Source organism: Mandrillus leucophaeus, unplaced genomic scaffold (genome assembly GCF_000951045.1).
Source record: "Mandrillus leucophaeus isolate KB7577 unplaced genomic scaffold, Mleu.le_1.0 Scaffold765, whole genome shotgun sequence".
In the NCBI taxonomy this organism is placed as follows: Eukaryota; Metazoa; Chordata; class Mammalia; order Primates; family Cercopithecidae; genus Mandrillus; species Mandrillus leucophaeus.
The window spans coordinates 647020-663665 of record NW_012108308.1 but is presented as its reverse complement, the minus strand read 5'-3'; the positions used below and the strand labels follow the sequence as shown (position 1 = coordinate 663665).

General features: G+C 48.7%; 1 protein-coding gene across 4 annotated transcripts in view; it reads right to left on the bottom strand.

Moving 5' to 3' along the window:
* Window positions 1-16646, bottom strand: part of EPHB2 (EPH receptor B2) — a 149508-nt gene that overhangs the window by 10310 nt on the left and 122552 nt on the right. For 2 of the 4 annotated variants that reach the window (XM_011966580.1, XM_011966582.1), the window contains exons 6-8: window positions 11811-11973; window positions 9288-9396; window positions 8402-8466 (exon numbers count right to left, since the gene is read on the bottom strand). In XM_011966580.1, coding sequence (XP_011821970.1) covers window positions 8402-8466; window positions 9288-9396; window positions 11811-11973 — 337 coding nt within the window. Of the gene's footprint in view, window positions 1-8401; window positions 8470-9287; window positions 9397-11810; window positions 11974-16646 lie in introns of all 4 variants that reach the window. The other 2 variants (XM_011966581.1, XM_011966583.1) reach the window with 2 other exon arrangements.

The window sequence follows — 16646 nt, the reverse complement described above, 5'->3', positions numbered from 1 at the left end:
CCCAGACAGACAGCTGGTCTTCCAATACCCAGACCTCCCGGTCCAGAGCCCAAACTTTCCTCTGGCTTCTCCAACATCCTGCTCACATTCTCCTGCCGCTCCAGGAGCTGCAACTTTGGAGGTAGGAGCTCTAGGAGTTGGGAGTTGAAATCCTTGGGTCACCATAAGGCTTGGCTGGTTGGTGCATGAGGCCATCAACCCTGCTCAGCTGTGTGACCTTGGACATATGAGTTGACACTCTCAGCCTCTATTTTAGGCATTCCAGGAATCTAGGCATTAGAGTGTGTAACACAGCTGTTGGCGAACTGGCTTACAGCCTATTTTGTAAATAAAGTTTTATTGGAACACAATCATGTTCATTCCTTTGCCTATGGCTGTTATTAAGCTATGACAGCAGAGTTGGGTAGTTACAAGGGAGACCCATAAGGTCTAAAATATTTACTATCTGTCCCCTTACGAAAAATTTGCCAACTGCTGCTATAACACGTGAGCTTTATTTGGGATTATTTGTGTGGGTATTTGTTCAGCTCTTGAGGTCAGGGTTTCTTAATTTGGGTCTGTGAGCTACTTAGCAGTCCTAAGTATGGGCAGTAGGAGGTCTGATAACCTCCTGAGATGGGATTCATTTATTATGATTGTCCTTTTCTATTCAAAAAGTAATTCATGCTGCTTCGAAAGTCCAAAAGTTATAGAAATAAATATTGTCAAAAACAAAAGTTCTCAAAAAATCCATCCTTGAGTATAGACCTCTGAATTTTTTTTAATTAAAAACATTTTTTTTTCTCTGTCACCCAGGCTGGAGTGCAGTGGTACGATCTCAGCTCACTGCAACCTCCGCCTCCCGAATTCAAGTGTCCCTCATCCTCCCACCTTAACCTCCCAAGTAGTTGGGATTACAGCCATGTGCCACAACACCCAGCTTATTTTTTGTATTTTTAATAGAGTTTTAATAGGTTTTGCCATGTTGGCCAGGCTGGTCTCCAACTCCTGACCTCAAGTGATCCACCAGCCTCGGCCTCCCAAAGTGCTGGGATTACAGGCATGAGCCACTGTGCCTGGCCTGACCTCTGGACTTTTAATAATTTTATACATGTATCTGTTTTTCTGGCCATAGGCTCCAAAACTTTCAGCAGAGTCTCCCAGGAGTCTGAGGCCCCCAAAGAGGTTAAGAACCACCATCCAAGACTGTTGAGTGCTTGGGAGGAGGAAATGGACACTTTTTTTTTTTTTTTCTGATTTCTCCCTCCCCTGGCAAACTGCATAAAGCTCTGCACACAGCAGACACTCAGTGTCTGTAGGGCCGAGCAGAATCCAAATGACACAGATAGAATCATAATAGCAGCTGTCACTTACTGAGCCCTTTGTGCTCAACACCATGCCAGGCTCTTTATATGCCTTATCTCCTCCACTCAAAAACTCTTAGAAGAAAGGACAATTATTCCCATTTCACACATAAGGAAACTGTGGCTCAGAGAGGCTAAGTCATCTGGCCAAGGCCACACAGCTAGCAAATGGCACAGCCAGGATTTGAACCCGGGTCTGTCAGACTTGAGCCTGGGGCCAGTACTCCTAATCACCATGTTCACTGCCTCCTGGATGACATACAACCAGAATCTGGTCCATGCCTCCTTCTGGAGTATTCCGCCATGACCACCTCCTTCCCCATCAGCCTTCTCAGAGCCAGGGCGTCGGCTCCCTGGGGATGCTCTCTTGCTTGCTCAGACTCAATGCACGCCCTGTGGTTCTTGACAACTGGTTTTCAGCCTCCCTCCCAATAGGACTGGGGGAGGCCCTTTCTGATGGGGATGGAGGACAGGAATGGGTTGACTCTGGGAGGTAAGGGGAAGCACAGTAGCTCAAACCCTCCTTGGTCGCCTCCACTGCCAAGCAACTGGATGCCATCGCCATGCTGTGGCCAGCAGCACTGGTCAGGAGGGCCTCTGCTGCTTGCAGGACAAAGGTGCATGCCCCTGCCTGGCATTCCCAGCTCTCCATGGATTGGCCTCACTTCCAGCTCCCTGCTCCCTAGATGCCAGCTCACAGGACTTACTGACCCAGGGGTTTCAGATTCACCTCACTATTTCCTGCCTCCATGCTTTTGTTCGTGGCGTGCTCTCTACCTGGAGTACCCTCTCCTCTTTCTTTTTGTGACCAGATCAAATGCCATCGCCTCTGTGAAGACCGCTTGGATTGCTCCAGGGGAGACCTGTACCCTCTCCTCAGGCTCCCACAGTCCTGAGTCCACACCCACTCTTATGACCTTGATGTCTGTTCTGGCTTTTCTACCTTGTACCAGGGTTCCCAGATACACATGCCCACAGCCCCCTGCCACTCCTTTCTGGAACACTCTGCTGCCTGTGAGGGCTTAGTTTACCCTCTTCCGCAGGAAGACCGAGTCTGTGTCTGTCTTGTTCATGCTGAATCCAGGGCCTGGCACACAGTGGGTGCCCAATAAGTGCTTACTGAACACATAATGGCATTACTACGTGTCTTGAATGTCTTTGAGAATTTGATGAAAATTATGAATCTGCTCCTTGGAAAAGTATTCCTGTGTGTGCATACTCCCATATTTCACGTATAATTTTGGCGTATTCACAGGCCCTTGGAAGCTCTAGGGGTCTTTAGACCCCAAGCTACAAGCCCTTGCTTTAGAATGTTGCCTCTGGAGTACTTATGTGAAGGTGATATACAGTAGATGCTTAATAAACACTTATTGAATATACATTCGGTGTAGATTTACTGGGTGCCAGGCCTTGTTCTGGGCACTTTATAGTTTTTGATCCAATGAATCCTCCTAACAACCCTACCAGGTAAGTGCCATTATTAGGCTGATACCTTATGAAACTGTCAATATTTAACTGTTTCTGACCTACATAAATAGCAATTTCATTTGGTACAATCCCATACGATGCCTGTTTTTCAGATGAGGAAACTGGCATAAAAAAGGTTAAATGAGTGGGACACGGTGGCTCAAGCTCATAATCCCAGTCCTTTGGGAGGCTGAGGCAGGAGGATTGCCTGAGCCCAGAAGTTCGAGACTGGCCTGGGTAACATGGCAGAAACCCATGTCTATGAAAAATAAATAAGTTAGCCAGGCATGGTGGTGTAGGCTTGTGATCCCAGCTACTCAGGAGGCTGAGGCATGAGGATTGATTGAGCCCAGGAGGTAGAGGCTGCAGTGAGCCGTGTTTGTGCCACTGCATTCCAGTCTGGGTGACAAAGCGAGACCCTGTTTACACACACACACACACACACACACACGAGGTTAAATGACATCAACACAGCTAATAAATGGCAGAAGTGGGGTTTGAACCCGGGCCGGCTACAGAGTCTCCACTTGTAACCCTCAGGCTGCATTTCTTCCAGGTACTTCCCCAGTCTGCCTCTTGGAATAGAAGGTGAGTGAGTGTCTGGTGGCCAGAGCCTCCAACAAGCTTGACTCTCAGGAGGGGCACTTGCTGAACCGAGGTCGGGTGAGGACCTCTGTAGGCAAAGGCTACAGAAAATCCTGGGCTGTTGTTTGGATGATTTACGGCTGTCGGCCACTGCCCGTTGCCCTGCCCTCAAATGCGAAATTCACGATGAGGGAAGAGGAACCAGTGTGCCGAGTTCTGGGTCTGAATTCTGGCACTGCTGCTAATTCTGGTCACAAATGAGCTGCTTTGTGAGTCTCAAGCCAGGATCAACCACTGTGTTGATCCAGCTGTGTGTCCTTGAACAAGTTACTTAATCTCTGCGTCTTACTTTTTTCACCTACCCAATGGGTATAACAAACAATACCTACCTCCTAATGGGGTTGCAAGGATTAAACGAGAGCATCAAGGAAAGTGCTGAATAATTGTAACCTGTTGCAAAGAAGAGCTGGCTATTATTAAATATTACTCCAAAGCACTTTAACGTCCCTTAATTCATTGAATCCTCACAATTCCATGACGAAAGTATCGTTCTTGCTACTTCCCATATAAAGATGTCAAGGCTCAGAGAGGTTTGATGGCTTTCCCGAGGTCACCCAGCTGGCCAGTGGCAGTGTAGGGATGAGAAGCCAGATCAGTCCCTCCGGTTCCACATCCAGGCATCACAGACCTTGGTACTCACTCAGCACCTGCTGGATGATGGAAACCGTGTGGCCATGTGGGTGATTACAGGCCAGTCACATGGATCTCTGGGCCTCAGCTTCCTCCTCTGTCCTGACCACGCAGGGTGGCTGGATGTATATGGGATCACAGGGCTGGCAGTGCTTTGAACAGAACAAAGTTCTGCTCAGATCTAACGTTAGAGCTTAGGATGGAGGGAGGGGCATCTTAGGCCTTAAATGTGCTGATCTAGCAACAAACCCTGGGGTCTATTTTAAAAATAGACCTCACCTGTTTCCCTATTACTGACTCACACACCACATAGCAATGCTCCCCAGTGGCTCCAGGAGACAGAGCATGGGAGCCTATCCCATTCCAGCTCAGCAGAATGGAGCCAGCACAGGATGCCAGCTCTGCAGCCAGATAGCTGGAGTTCATACCCCTGCTCCTTCCCTGGCAGCTGTACAACCTCTGTGCCTCAGTTTCCCCATATTCAAAGTGAGACACTATAAGGATCAAATGAATAAGTACATGTAAAGCCTTGAAACAATTCTTGGCACACAGAATGCACGCAGTACGTCTAGCCACATCTATGATCATGGTTTCATTACTTGGGGCAATAAGAGGTGATGACATAATTTATAATCTTTTTCTTTTTTTTTTGTTTGTTTTTGTTTGAGAAGGAGTCTTGCTCTGTTCCCCAGGCTCACTGCAATCTTCACCTCCCAGGTTCAAGTAACTGTCCTGCTTCAGCCTCCTGAGTAGCTGGGACTATAGGCACCCGCCACCATGCCCCACTAATTTTTGTATTTTTATTTTTTTTTGAGACGGAGTCTTGCTCTGTTGCCCAGGCTGGAGTGCAGTGGCCGGATCTCAGCTCACTGCAAGCTCCGCCTCCCGGATTTATGCCATTCTCCTGCCTCAGCCTCCCGAGTAGCTGGGACTACAGGCGCCTGCTACCTCGCCCGGCTAGTTTTTTGTATTTTTTTAGTAAAGACGGGGTTTCACCAGGTTAGCCAGGATGGTCTCGATCTCCTGACCTCGTGATCCGCCCGTCTCGGCCTCCCAAAGTGCTGGGATTACAGGCTTGAGCCACTGTGCCCGGCCTAATTTTTGTATTTTTAATAGAGATGGGTTTCAGCATGTTGGCCAGGCTGGTCTTGAACTTTTGACTTCAGGTGATTCACCCAGCTTGGCCTCCCAAAGTGCTGGGATTACAGGCGTGAGCCACTGCACCCAGCCAAAGATACCTTAGAGTCCTAGCCCCGGTACCTCTGTGTAATCTTATTTGGAAATCGAATCTTTTTTTTTTTTTTTTGAAACAGGGTCTTGTTCTGTCACCCAGGCTGGGGTGCAGTGGTGCGATCTCGACTCACTGCAACCTCCGCCTCCTGGGTTCAAACGATTCTCCTGCCTCAGCCTCCTGAGTAGTTGGGATTATAGGTGTGCACCACCACACCCAGCTAATTTTTGTATTTTTAGTAGAGACGGGGTTTCACCATGTTGGCCAGGCTGGTCTTGAATTCCTGACCTCAGGTGATCCACCCGCCTTGGCCTCCCAAAGTGCTGGGATTATAGGCGTGAGCTACTGCACCCAGCCTTATTTTTCACTTTTAAATTTTTTCTTGAGACAGGGTCTCACTCTGTCACCCAGGCTGGAGTGCAGTGGTAAGATCACGGTTCACTGCAGCCTTGACCTCCTTGTACAATCCTCTCACCTCAGCCTCCTGAGTAGCTTGGGACTACAAGCGTGAGCCACCATGCCTGGCCAGCCCCAAACTATTTTTAAGCCCAGGAACTTTTACTTCAAATTACGTCTTACCCAGAGGCTTTGTACCTGGAACTCCTAGACTCTGCTCATGCTTACATACCCACATCCAATCCTGCAGCAAATCTAGTGGCTCTGCTTTTGAAATATGTCGGAATCCAACCACTTCCCACTACCTTCTCCCTGCCACTTGGTCTGGCCACCATCATATCTTCCCTGGATTCTTCCAACAGCCACCACGCTGGTCTCCCTGCATCAGCGCCTTCGGTCTATTCTCCAGAGAACAGCCAGAGAAGTCCCACCAAGGCTGTAACTTGGAGAATGTCAGTCCTCTGCTCAGAACCTTCCAGCAGCTCCCCATTTCACTCAAGGAAAAGCCAAGGCTTTGCTAAGCCTGATGAGAATCTGCATGTTGGACTCCCTCAAAGCTTCCATTCCTCTCTTTGCTCTGCTCCAGTCACACCAGCCTCTGCTGTTTCTGAAACCTGCCAGGAAGCTCCAGCCTCAGGACCTTTGCATTGGCTGTTCTCTCTTCCTGGAATGCTTTTCCCTCAGATACCTCTGAGTAGCTCACTCCCCCAGCTCCTTTGTATCTTTGTGCAAATAAAACCCTGTCAGTGAGGCCAACCCAAGCTGTCCTATTTAAAAATGCCACCCTGATCCCCACAACTCTCAGTCCATTACCTGTTCCACTTTGTCTTTTTCCTATAGCACCTGCATCTTCAAATATACCATACGCTTTGCATTCATGACATGTATTTTTCTTTTCTGCTTTCTTTCTTTTTTTTTTTTTTTGAGACAGGGTCTCATTCTGTCACCCAGGCTGGACTGTAGTGGTCAGACCTCAGCTCACTGCAACCTCGGCTCACTGCAACCTCCGCCTCCTGGGCTTATGCTATTCTCCCACCTCAACCTCCTAAGTAGCTGGGACTACAGGCACACACAACCACACCCAGCTAATTTTTGTACATTTTTGGTAGAGACAGGCTTTCATCATGTTTCCCAGGCTGGTCTTGAACTCCCGTGTTCAAGCGATCCACCCGCCTTGGCATCCCAAAGTGGTGGGATTACAGGTGTGAGCCACTGTGCCTAGCCTTATAACATGTTTTTATTTATTTATTTATTTATTTATTTATTTATTTATTTATTTATTTATTTATTTTGAGACAGAGTTTTGCTTTGTCACCCAGGCTGGAGTGCAGTGGCACAATCTCTGCTCACTGCAGTCTCTGCCTCCCGGGTTCAATCAATTTACCTGCCTCAGCCTCCTGAGTAGCTGGGATTACAGGCACACACCACCATGCCTGGCTAAATTTAGTATTTTTAGTAGAGACAGGGTTTCTCCATGTTGGCCAGGCTGGTCTCAAACTCCCGGCCTCAAGTCATCTGCCTGCCTCAGCCTCCCAAAGTGCTGGGATTACAGGAGTGAGCTACTGTGCCTGACCTTATGACATGTATTTTTTTATTCCCCATCCTTCCCACTAGAATATAAGTTTTTCAAAGGCCAGGATATTCGGTTTGGTTACTCGGGGATCCCCAGCACCTAGAACAGTGCCTGGCATATGTAGTAGGCCCACGACAGATGTGTGACAAGGGCAGGGCCCTTAGAGGCAGCCTGAGGAACCCCAGGGCATCCCACTGAGTACAGTTTGAGAATGAATGTTGGACCCATTTAGAACTCCTTTTTGCTGAATGATCTGAAGTAAGGACTAAGCTTCTTACACCCCCCAACTCTCTGATAACTGGTTTTGCCCAGGTCAAGCGGAGAGAGGAATCTTTGATCTACTTTTCTCTCTGGCCCTTCAGGAGGGGACACCTGTGTGTGTGTGGCACATACATCCCCAGCCCTGGCCCAATGGAGGATGGGATGGTGGGAGAAATGAGGGCACTGGGTAAGGGGAAGAGGCCACCGGAGGAGCCACTGGGGAAGAACAGGGGTCTAGAGCCACAGAGTGAGAGGAAGAGAAGAAGGAAGGGGCTCCTGCTGCTTTTCTCACCTCCTGGGTCACAGCCCGGAGTCCTCATCAACTCATTCATTCAATTTGATTCATTTATTTATTCTGCAAATATGTCTAGTGTCTACTATGTGCTGGGCACCGCACTGGTGCTGGGGAGACATGGTAAATGTCAGACACAATTCCAGGTCTCCAGCGGCCCCCACTATCATGGTCGTGAGATAAGAAACAGCCACCTCAATGCAGCCTGCAAGCACAGATGCGGCTCCTGAACCCAGGATGGAGTGGGGTCAGGGAAGGCTGCTCAGAGGAGTCTGTGTATGGTGAGGCCTGAGGGATGAGTAAAGGGTACATGGGTAAAGGGAGATGGGGAGAGCGCTTGAGGCAGAGGGAACAGCGTTTGAGGCAGAGGGAACAGCGTTTGAGGCAGAGGGAACCGCACTTGCAAAGGCCTAGAGGTGAGAGTGAGCTTAGTGCGACCAGGCAACCACTTGACACTGTCTGCCTGCAGCATGGCAGTAGGAGGTCCAAGATGGCTTAAGAGGTCACTGGGGAACCGACAGTAAAGGGCCCAAGGGTTCCAGCCTGCTGGGGTGTGTACATACTGTGGCCACTGGTGTAGTGCTGCAGCTTGTCCGTGTACTCCGAGTCGGCACGCTCAAACCCCCGTCTTCTGGAACAAGAGCAAAGGGCTGGAGCCACCTGGAGGCGCCCAGGGAGCTGGGAGCCACAGTAGGTGATAGGGAGAGGGTGGGCAGACCCTAGAAGCCACACCCCTGCCAGAGGGCTCCCTGCCTGTCCCTTCTGGCCCCACTTGTCCCTTCCCACTCCTCCCACCTCAAGTCCAGGTTCACGTTTTCCCCAGTTCCCCCTCCAGCCAAGCCCCCTTCAGAAAGAAGTCATCTTCCAGCCACGGCATCTGGCCCCAGAAACCCCAGGGGCTTCTGTCCACCTGAACTTATGGTCCAGTCTATTCTGAAATTGGGAACTCTTTAAAGAGACTCTTTCTTTGCATTATACCCAGCAGAAGTCAAGGAACTGGCCCCACCCTCTTGCCTTTGCTTGTGCCGTCCTAGTCACTTGGGAGGTCCCTCCCCGCTCCTCCTCCTAAGTCCTCCCCATCTTTCCAGCACCTCAGCCAGAGGGCCTGAACTCATGCAGAAAGCAGGACAATCTGTATACCCCTTCCACCAACCACTAAACTCCTAGCAGCCTGCAGTCTTTCTTGCCCATTGCATTAGTGTCTCAATGTGCCACCCCCTTCAATAGTGGCTTGTCAGGGACGATGCCTATCCCAAAGGGATGAATTGCACATGGTGGCCGCTTAGGTAGCAGGAGGCCACTTGAAGACTTCCACTTCCTACCCACGTCTCTCCCTGCAATTGTAAGAAGGCCTCCTCAGTTCACCAGCACTGTAGAGGAATGACTGAATAGAGGGAGAGAAGCCATCTGGGACAGCCAGGCCCAGCCAAGCCTGGAGACCCCACCCACCTGTTACACACGATGGCGATGACAACCACAGCGATGAGGAAGACCAGGCCAGCGGCTGAGGAGCCAATGATGAGTGGTAACTTCTCCTGGATGCTTGTCTGGTACTCGGCTGGGGAGAAAGCATGGAAGGGCATTCTCAGCCTGCCTGTGGGAGTCTTAATACCCCTGTCCCCTACCCCCTGCCATGCTGTTGGGTCTCCTGGGATCCCTAGGCTCTGTTCCTGCCCCTGACAGAGCACCTGTCACATGCCCATGCAGAAAAGGGGCTGTCACCGACTCACAGGTAACCCTGGACAAGTCCATGAACTGCTCCAATCCTCAATTTCTCATCCATAAAATGGGCATAATTCCTACATCTCAATGTTGATGTGAAAATCAACAATAATAACAGCTGACACACACACACAGGCAGTTAAAAGCACAGACTCTGGAGCCAGACTCCCTGGGTTTGAATCCCAATGGTGCCACTTACTAACTATGTGATAGTAAGGCAAAGTGACTGTGTGATAAGGCAAAGTGACTTACCTCTTTGTGCCTCAGTTGCCTTATCTGTAAAATGGGGAGAATAATAGTTCCCATCTCAGGATTGTTGGGTAAAGCACTTAGAACAACACTTGGCACACAAGCAAGCATTCAATCAATATTAACTATTCTTATCCCTGAGTGTTTTATGTGTCACTCACTGTGCTAAGTATGTTACGTATCTCGGAACAGTCTTATGATTACCCCATTTTACAGAGGAGGAAACTGGGCTTAGTGAGGTCATGATGTGCCTGAGGTCACAAAGAAAGTAGCACTCCGGCCAGGCATTTGAACCCAGGTCTGCTTGACCCAACGGTGGGAGTTGAAATGGGAGAACACAGAAGATACACTTGGCATTAGCCTGGCTCTTGGAAACCATTCAATGCCATTAACACTATCATTGATTTACATTTTATTATTTTTACTTCTCTCTTTTTTTTTTTTGGAGTGTGAGTTTCACTCTTGTGACTAGGCTGGAGTGTAATGGCACGATCTTGGCTCACTGCAACCTCTGCTTCCCAGGTTCAAGCCATTCTCCTGTCTCAGTCTCCCGAGTAGCTGGGACTACAGGTGCCTGCCATCACGCCTGGCTGATTCTGTAGTTGTAGTAGAGATAACGTTTCACCATATTGGCCAGGCTGGTCTCGAACCTCCTGACCTCAGGTGATCTGCCTGCCTCGGCCTCCCATAATGCTGAGATTACAGATGTGAGCCATCACACCTAGCTATTTTTACTTCTCATCTGTCTCACTGACCAGAACAGGAACTTGTTGAGATCAGACACACGCTCTGGGACCTTAGTGCCCACACTTGGCCTGGTAAGTGGCAGGGCCCCAGCCACATTTGTTGAATTAATAAAAGGATCTTGGGACAGTCTCTCAGTTCCCAGTCAGTGACACTCACCCAACATGGAAAAGGGCTTAAAGAGGTGAAAAAAGCTGCCACGAGGAACAGAAAGATTACAGAGGAGGTGAGTGCTGGAAGAGATGGTAGAGCCATAGGGAGGATTTTTGTGATAAGGCAAGAATTTAAGAGTCCAGGAGCCTCTGAAATGTTCAACCAGGCAAAGGCCAAGGCACGCCTAGTGGTTAGAGCAGATACTAAGAAAGGATGGTGATGCTGGAATCTGGTCAGATAGAGCCACCCTGGAGTTTAGCTGACTGGTGAAACGGATCCCAGACTCACAGCAATGACAAACTATGACTTACCTACCATCTGGTGAGTGATGATATGCCTGGGACCTAGTGCCAATCCTGTGCTAGGTCTCTCATTCTTACACTAGTTTGATAACGATGGTGATAATGAGATCATTGTTATCACCCCCACTTATGAATGAGAAAGCTGAGGGTTGGAGAGGTAAGGTGACTTGTTTAGGCACATACAGTTAGGGCTAAATCAGAAATGGAATCCTCATTTCTTTGGTTTCAGAGCCGATAGTCTTTAAACTGTGTTGCTTCTAAAGATTATTAGAGCAGAAATGGTGCTTAGAAACCATGTAGTTCCAGAGTGGGAAACGTAGCACACAGGCTAGATCTCTCACTCCCTTGCCTGGGGCAGACAGTACTAATCTATCCCAGAACTTCTTCCTGCTGAACTCAGATGCAGCTTCAGAATCCTTCTCAGTCCAATTGCAAGTCACTGGAGTTGTGCATGGATAAAATATGCTTACTCTCTCAGATTGAATGTGATGCTTTCATTTTATAGATGAGAAAAAATTGGACCAAGGAATGCGTGACTTGCTCAGAGTGGCTCTGGAAGTTAGGGCTGAGCTCCTCAGAGTCCTGGGAAAGGAAGTGGCCTGGCTGACACAATGGGAACACAAACAGGGCTTTTATATATGGTTGTGCACAAAGGTTCGAAATTAGGAAGGAGGGAGGGCTGACATCTGGAAGGGAGTGCCTTTTCTAATTTGCACAAAAGTGCTTCATGGGAATGGTGACCCTTGAGTTTGCTCTGTTTGTGGAGTCTGTGCCCTCCTCTTGCCCACTGGACTCTGCTCACCTTCTGTCATGGTCTGGAAGTACATCTTGCCGCTGTAGCGCCCATAGCCTGCCACGGTGCGTGCCCGCACCTGGAAGACATAGATGGCGCCGGCTTTGAGGCCCTGCACGGTGACCGTGTTGGTGGGGCTTTTTATGGCTGTGGCGTTGTACTCACTGAGCTCCTGCCGAGGAACAGAGAAGAAAATTAGTGAGGTTGTGGCTCACAGTGGGCCCAGAGCCCACTGCCTGCTCCTGCCATACTGGGGGCAGTTCTGGCCATTGGATAAACATCTATGGTTTCCAATTCTTCATTCCCTCCCTGTAATAGAATTATGCCTTTTGCCATATTACTTTTCAACACTGCTCACAAAAGTAGGCAGAGTACATGTCTCTGTCTTATGGATGTTGAATTTGTCCACATGACTTGTGTTGGCCACTGGAACATTCTAGTGGACATGATACAAACAGAGGCTTTACAGATCCCTGCTGATTTGTCTTGGTCTCTTGTGCTTCTGCCATGAGAGGAGCTTGCACTGGGCAACCACTGGCTGCAGAATGAGAAACAGGAGGAGACCATGACCCAGCTCTCAGGATGAAACAGGGTCACCCCTATTGACCCACAGACATAAACCCATGGCCAAGAAAAATAGCCACTTGGTGTAAGGTGTTAGATTTTTGGGATTGTTTGTTTTGCAGTGTTATCTCAGGAAAAGCTGACTAATACACACGTATTGAGTGGTTCCTATGTGCAGACCCTGAGGACTATACTGTGAGTTATTGGAGATCGAAGGGAGAGGGCCCACCTCATTCACTTCTGCATCCCCTTCCCTGTCCTATGCCTTGATGAGTTAAGTGTAAGGGCCCTTGTTCAGCCTCAGCACACTTGGGTGAGTCAAGAACTAAGGTCCAGAAGGGAAAATGATGTTCAGGGTCACTGTCAGTTCATAGTTGCTTTGAGATTCAAAACCAGGCTGGATCGGTGGCTCACACCTGTAATCCAAAACTCTGGGAGACCGTTGTGGGAGGATCACTTGAGCCCAGTGGTTTGAGACCAGTCTGGGCAATATACCAAGACCCTTTCTCTAAAAAAAAAAATTAGCTGGGCGTGGAGATACATGCTTGTGGACCCAGCTACTTGGGAGGCTGAGGTTAAAGGATCACTTGAGCTTGGGAGGTCAAGGCCACAGTGAGCCATGATTGTGCCACTGCACTCCAGCCTGGGCAACAGAGCAAAATCCTATCTAAAAAAAAAATACAACAACAACAACAAATGAAACCAGAGTCTTGCATGGAGCCACCTCTAATGTCCATGCCTTTGGATACCCCAAACCTAGTGTCTTCTCCTTTGAGAGATGAAAAACATCAATTCTGGCTTCCTGAGTGCTACCCAGGGTGATCCAAGGAGTCTAGCACAGGACAAAGATCCAGCTACTGCAGTGGGAGTGGAGATGTGGTTGGGTTGGATACAGATGATGCTCGTTTAGGCATCTGCCAGCCACCTGGCAAAACTTCCCCAAATATCCTCTTTGCACTAGGCTGGTACTGGATTTCTAAAGGGGGCTAAGGCACAGGTCCTGGCCTTGGAGAGCTCAGTCTGGAAAAGTGAGCAGTGTGAGAATCCCAACCCTTTGAAGATCATGAAGCTCTCTGAGAAATTTTTTTGTGATGAAAATCTGTGAACCCTTATCCAGAAGAAGGCACACCTAGTTGTACATGCCAGTCACATACACATCATGCAGTGCACGGAGCCCTTGAAAACCTTCCCAAAACAATGCAGATTCAGTGTGTGCAATGTTATTACAGGCTTTATAGCATGGAAGTTAAGATCACGAGCTGGAGCCAGACTTCTTGGGTTCAAATCCTGGCTCCACTCTATATTACCTCTGTGACCTTGGGCAAGTTCCTTAACTTCTCTGTATCTTCATCTGTAAAAGGCGGATAGTAACAGTAGCTACCTCAGAGTTTGTTCAGAGGACTAAATGAATCAATAGGCATAACAGGCTCACACTGATAGGGTAAGCACATGCTGTGGGGCATGTGACCTGGTCTAGGATGGGGGCTGCGTTAGTCCCTTCTCATGATGCTATAAGGACATACCCAAAACTAGGTAATTTATAAAGGAAAGAGGTTTAATTGACCCACAGTTCCTTATGTCTGGGGAGGCCTCAGGAAACTTACAACCATGGCAGAAGAAGAAGCAAACATGTACTTCTTCACATGGTGGCAGGAGAGAGGAGTGCCAAGCAAAGGGGGAAACGCCCCTTATAAATCCATCCAATTTTGTGAGAACTCACTCACTATCATGAGAACAGCATGGGGGTAACTGCCCCCATGATTCAATTACCTCCTACCAGGTCCCTCCCACAACAGGTGGGGATTATGGGAACTACAATTCAAGATAAGATGTGGGTGGGGATACAGCCAAACCATATCAGGGGCTACCAGGTGAAGTCAGGAAAGCTCCTTCATGAGTGGGGGGCACTGGAATGGGATCTCAAAGAACAAACAGGAACCACCCAGGCGAAGATGTGCATGCCTGGCAGAAGGGGCAGCAGGTTCAGAGGAAAGGAGGTGAGAAAAAGCTTGGGATATAGGGGATATGAAGGGGGCGACCTGAAGATGTGTCTCTACCACCCCGATAACAGGGGATGGCAGGGATAGCTTGGTGGGGCAGAAGCAGAGAGGGTTTCTTTTGCTGAGCCAGATCATCTGCCTCCTCCTCCAGGAAGCCTCCTTGACGTCCCAGCCAGATGTACCTCTTCCTTCTCTGAGTCCCAGAGCACTTTCTGTGGGTGCCACAGGAGGGGGTTTCTGCTACGCCCCCTCAACTTTGGGCTGAGGCTCCTCTCGCCCCCTTGACTATGAGCCCACGAGGGAGGGCTTGTTTTTGTTCCCCTGTACCAAGCCCAGGGTCCCTCACACAAAATCCTTCTCCAGTGCTCACAGGGTGAAGGCTGACTCCTTAGCCTGGCATTCCAGACCCTTCATGACCCGCCATTTTCCAGTCTCTCCTGTGACATCCCTAATGTTTCCTAGGTTCCTGCTATCCCTAACTCTTTCCCCATTCCTTGGTAGAGCTGCCAGATTTAGCAAACACAAATATAGGATGCTGCTCAGTCAAATTTAAATTTCAGATGAACAACAAATACGTTTTCGTGTAAGTATGCCCCATGCAATATTTGGGACACATTTGTACTAAAACATTTATTTTTAAAAAATTCAAATGTAATCATGTGTCTTGTATTTTATCTAGCAAGTCTATCTTCCACGGACACGCTGAGTTTTTGCAAGCACTGTTGCCCCTGTCTGAAATACCCTTTCCTCACTTGTCTTGCAGTGCCCTACTCATCGGTCTAGACTCAACGCAAGTGCCACCTCTGCTGGGGAGACTTCCCAGATGTCCCAGCCAGGGGTTGCAGGTCTCAATTGTCTCCTCTCCCACCTATTGTCCTAATATACTTCTCCATCTTCTTTAAGGATGTGGATTTCCTGAGGCCAGGGACCATGTCTTGCTCATCTCTGGACTCCCCAGGCTTGCCACACAGCAAGTGTTCACTAATTATTGACATAATGAATGAACATTAAATTGGTATTCAAAAATCTACAAAACCTGGGATGCAGTACCAGACATGAACACTAAGTGCCACTGGACGACATGGGCGTTGCTCAGACTTGAAAATGGGTTAGATTCTGTAAACTGGGTGGGTGCCCACTTAGAGACGCTGGAGGTTTTAAGTCCTGATTATGTGAGGGAGATGGGAGGTGGCTGTGGGTTCCATAGGTGCCTCAGGAGAGCGAGGAACCAACCTGAGCAGCTACCTTCTTTAAAGCTGGGCAAGGGATTAGAAGCTGCTCCTTTTTAAATTTCTCTCTCTCTCTCTCTCTCTCTCTCTATATATATATATATATATTTTTGAGACAGGGTCTTGCTCTGTGACTCAGGCTGGAGTGCAGTGGCGCGATTATGGCTCATTGCAGCCTGGACTTCCCATACACAAGCAATCCTCCCACCTCAGCCTCCCTAGTAGCTAGGACTACAGGCACACACCATCATACCCGGCTAAGTTTTGTAATTTTGGGAGAGACAGGGTTTCATCATGTTACCCAGGCTGGTCTGGAGCTCCTGGACTCAAGTGACCCACCCGTCTCAGCCTCCCAAAGTGCTGGGATTACAGGCGTCAGTCACTGTACCCAGCTGGAAGCTGCTTCATATCCTTGTTTTTTCACTTAATTGCACCGTGACCTTAGGAAAGACCCTTCACTTCCCTGAGTCCCTGTTTTCCATTCCAAATAAAAGGAACAATAAATGCCAACCTTTCAGGGCTGTTGTGAAGATAAAATTTGATCAGGTAGTGCCTGGCACATTGGAGATGCCCTAGAGATGTTAATTCCCTTCAGTCTCTCCTCTCCCTGGGGTACCTTTATCTGAACAGTGATTAAGCACCAAGGGGCGATGGGAAGAAATTCAGTATGAAATCCGCTACTCCTTAGTCTGAGCACTTACCTGGAAGCTTAGGGCCACTGAGGCATTGAGTGCATGTCTTAAGCCTTCCAGGCCTCGGTTTTCTAATTTCTAAAGTGGGTTAATGCCAGTAGTTACCACAAGAGGTGGTTGTGGAGATTTAAAAGGAAAATATAGGTAAAGCTTTTTAGCACAGTCTCTAGCACATAAAAAGACTTAATAAATGTTGGCTCCCATCATCACTGTTATCATCAAAACCATTACAGAAGCCGGGCGCAGTGGTTCACACCTGTAATCCCAGCACTTTGGGAGGCCGAGGAGGCTGGATCACCTGAGGTCAAGAGTTTGAGACCAGCCTGACCAACATGGTGAAACACCGTCTCTACTAAAAAT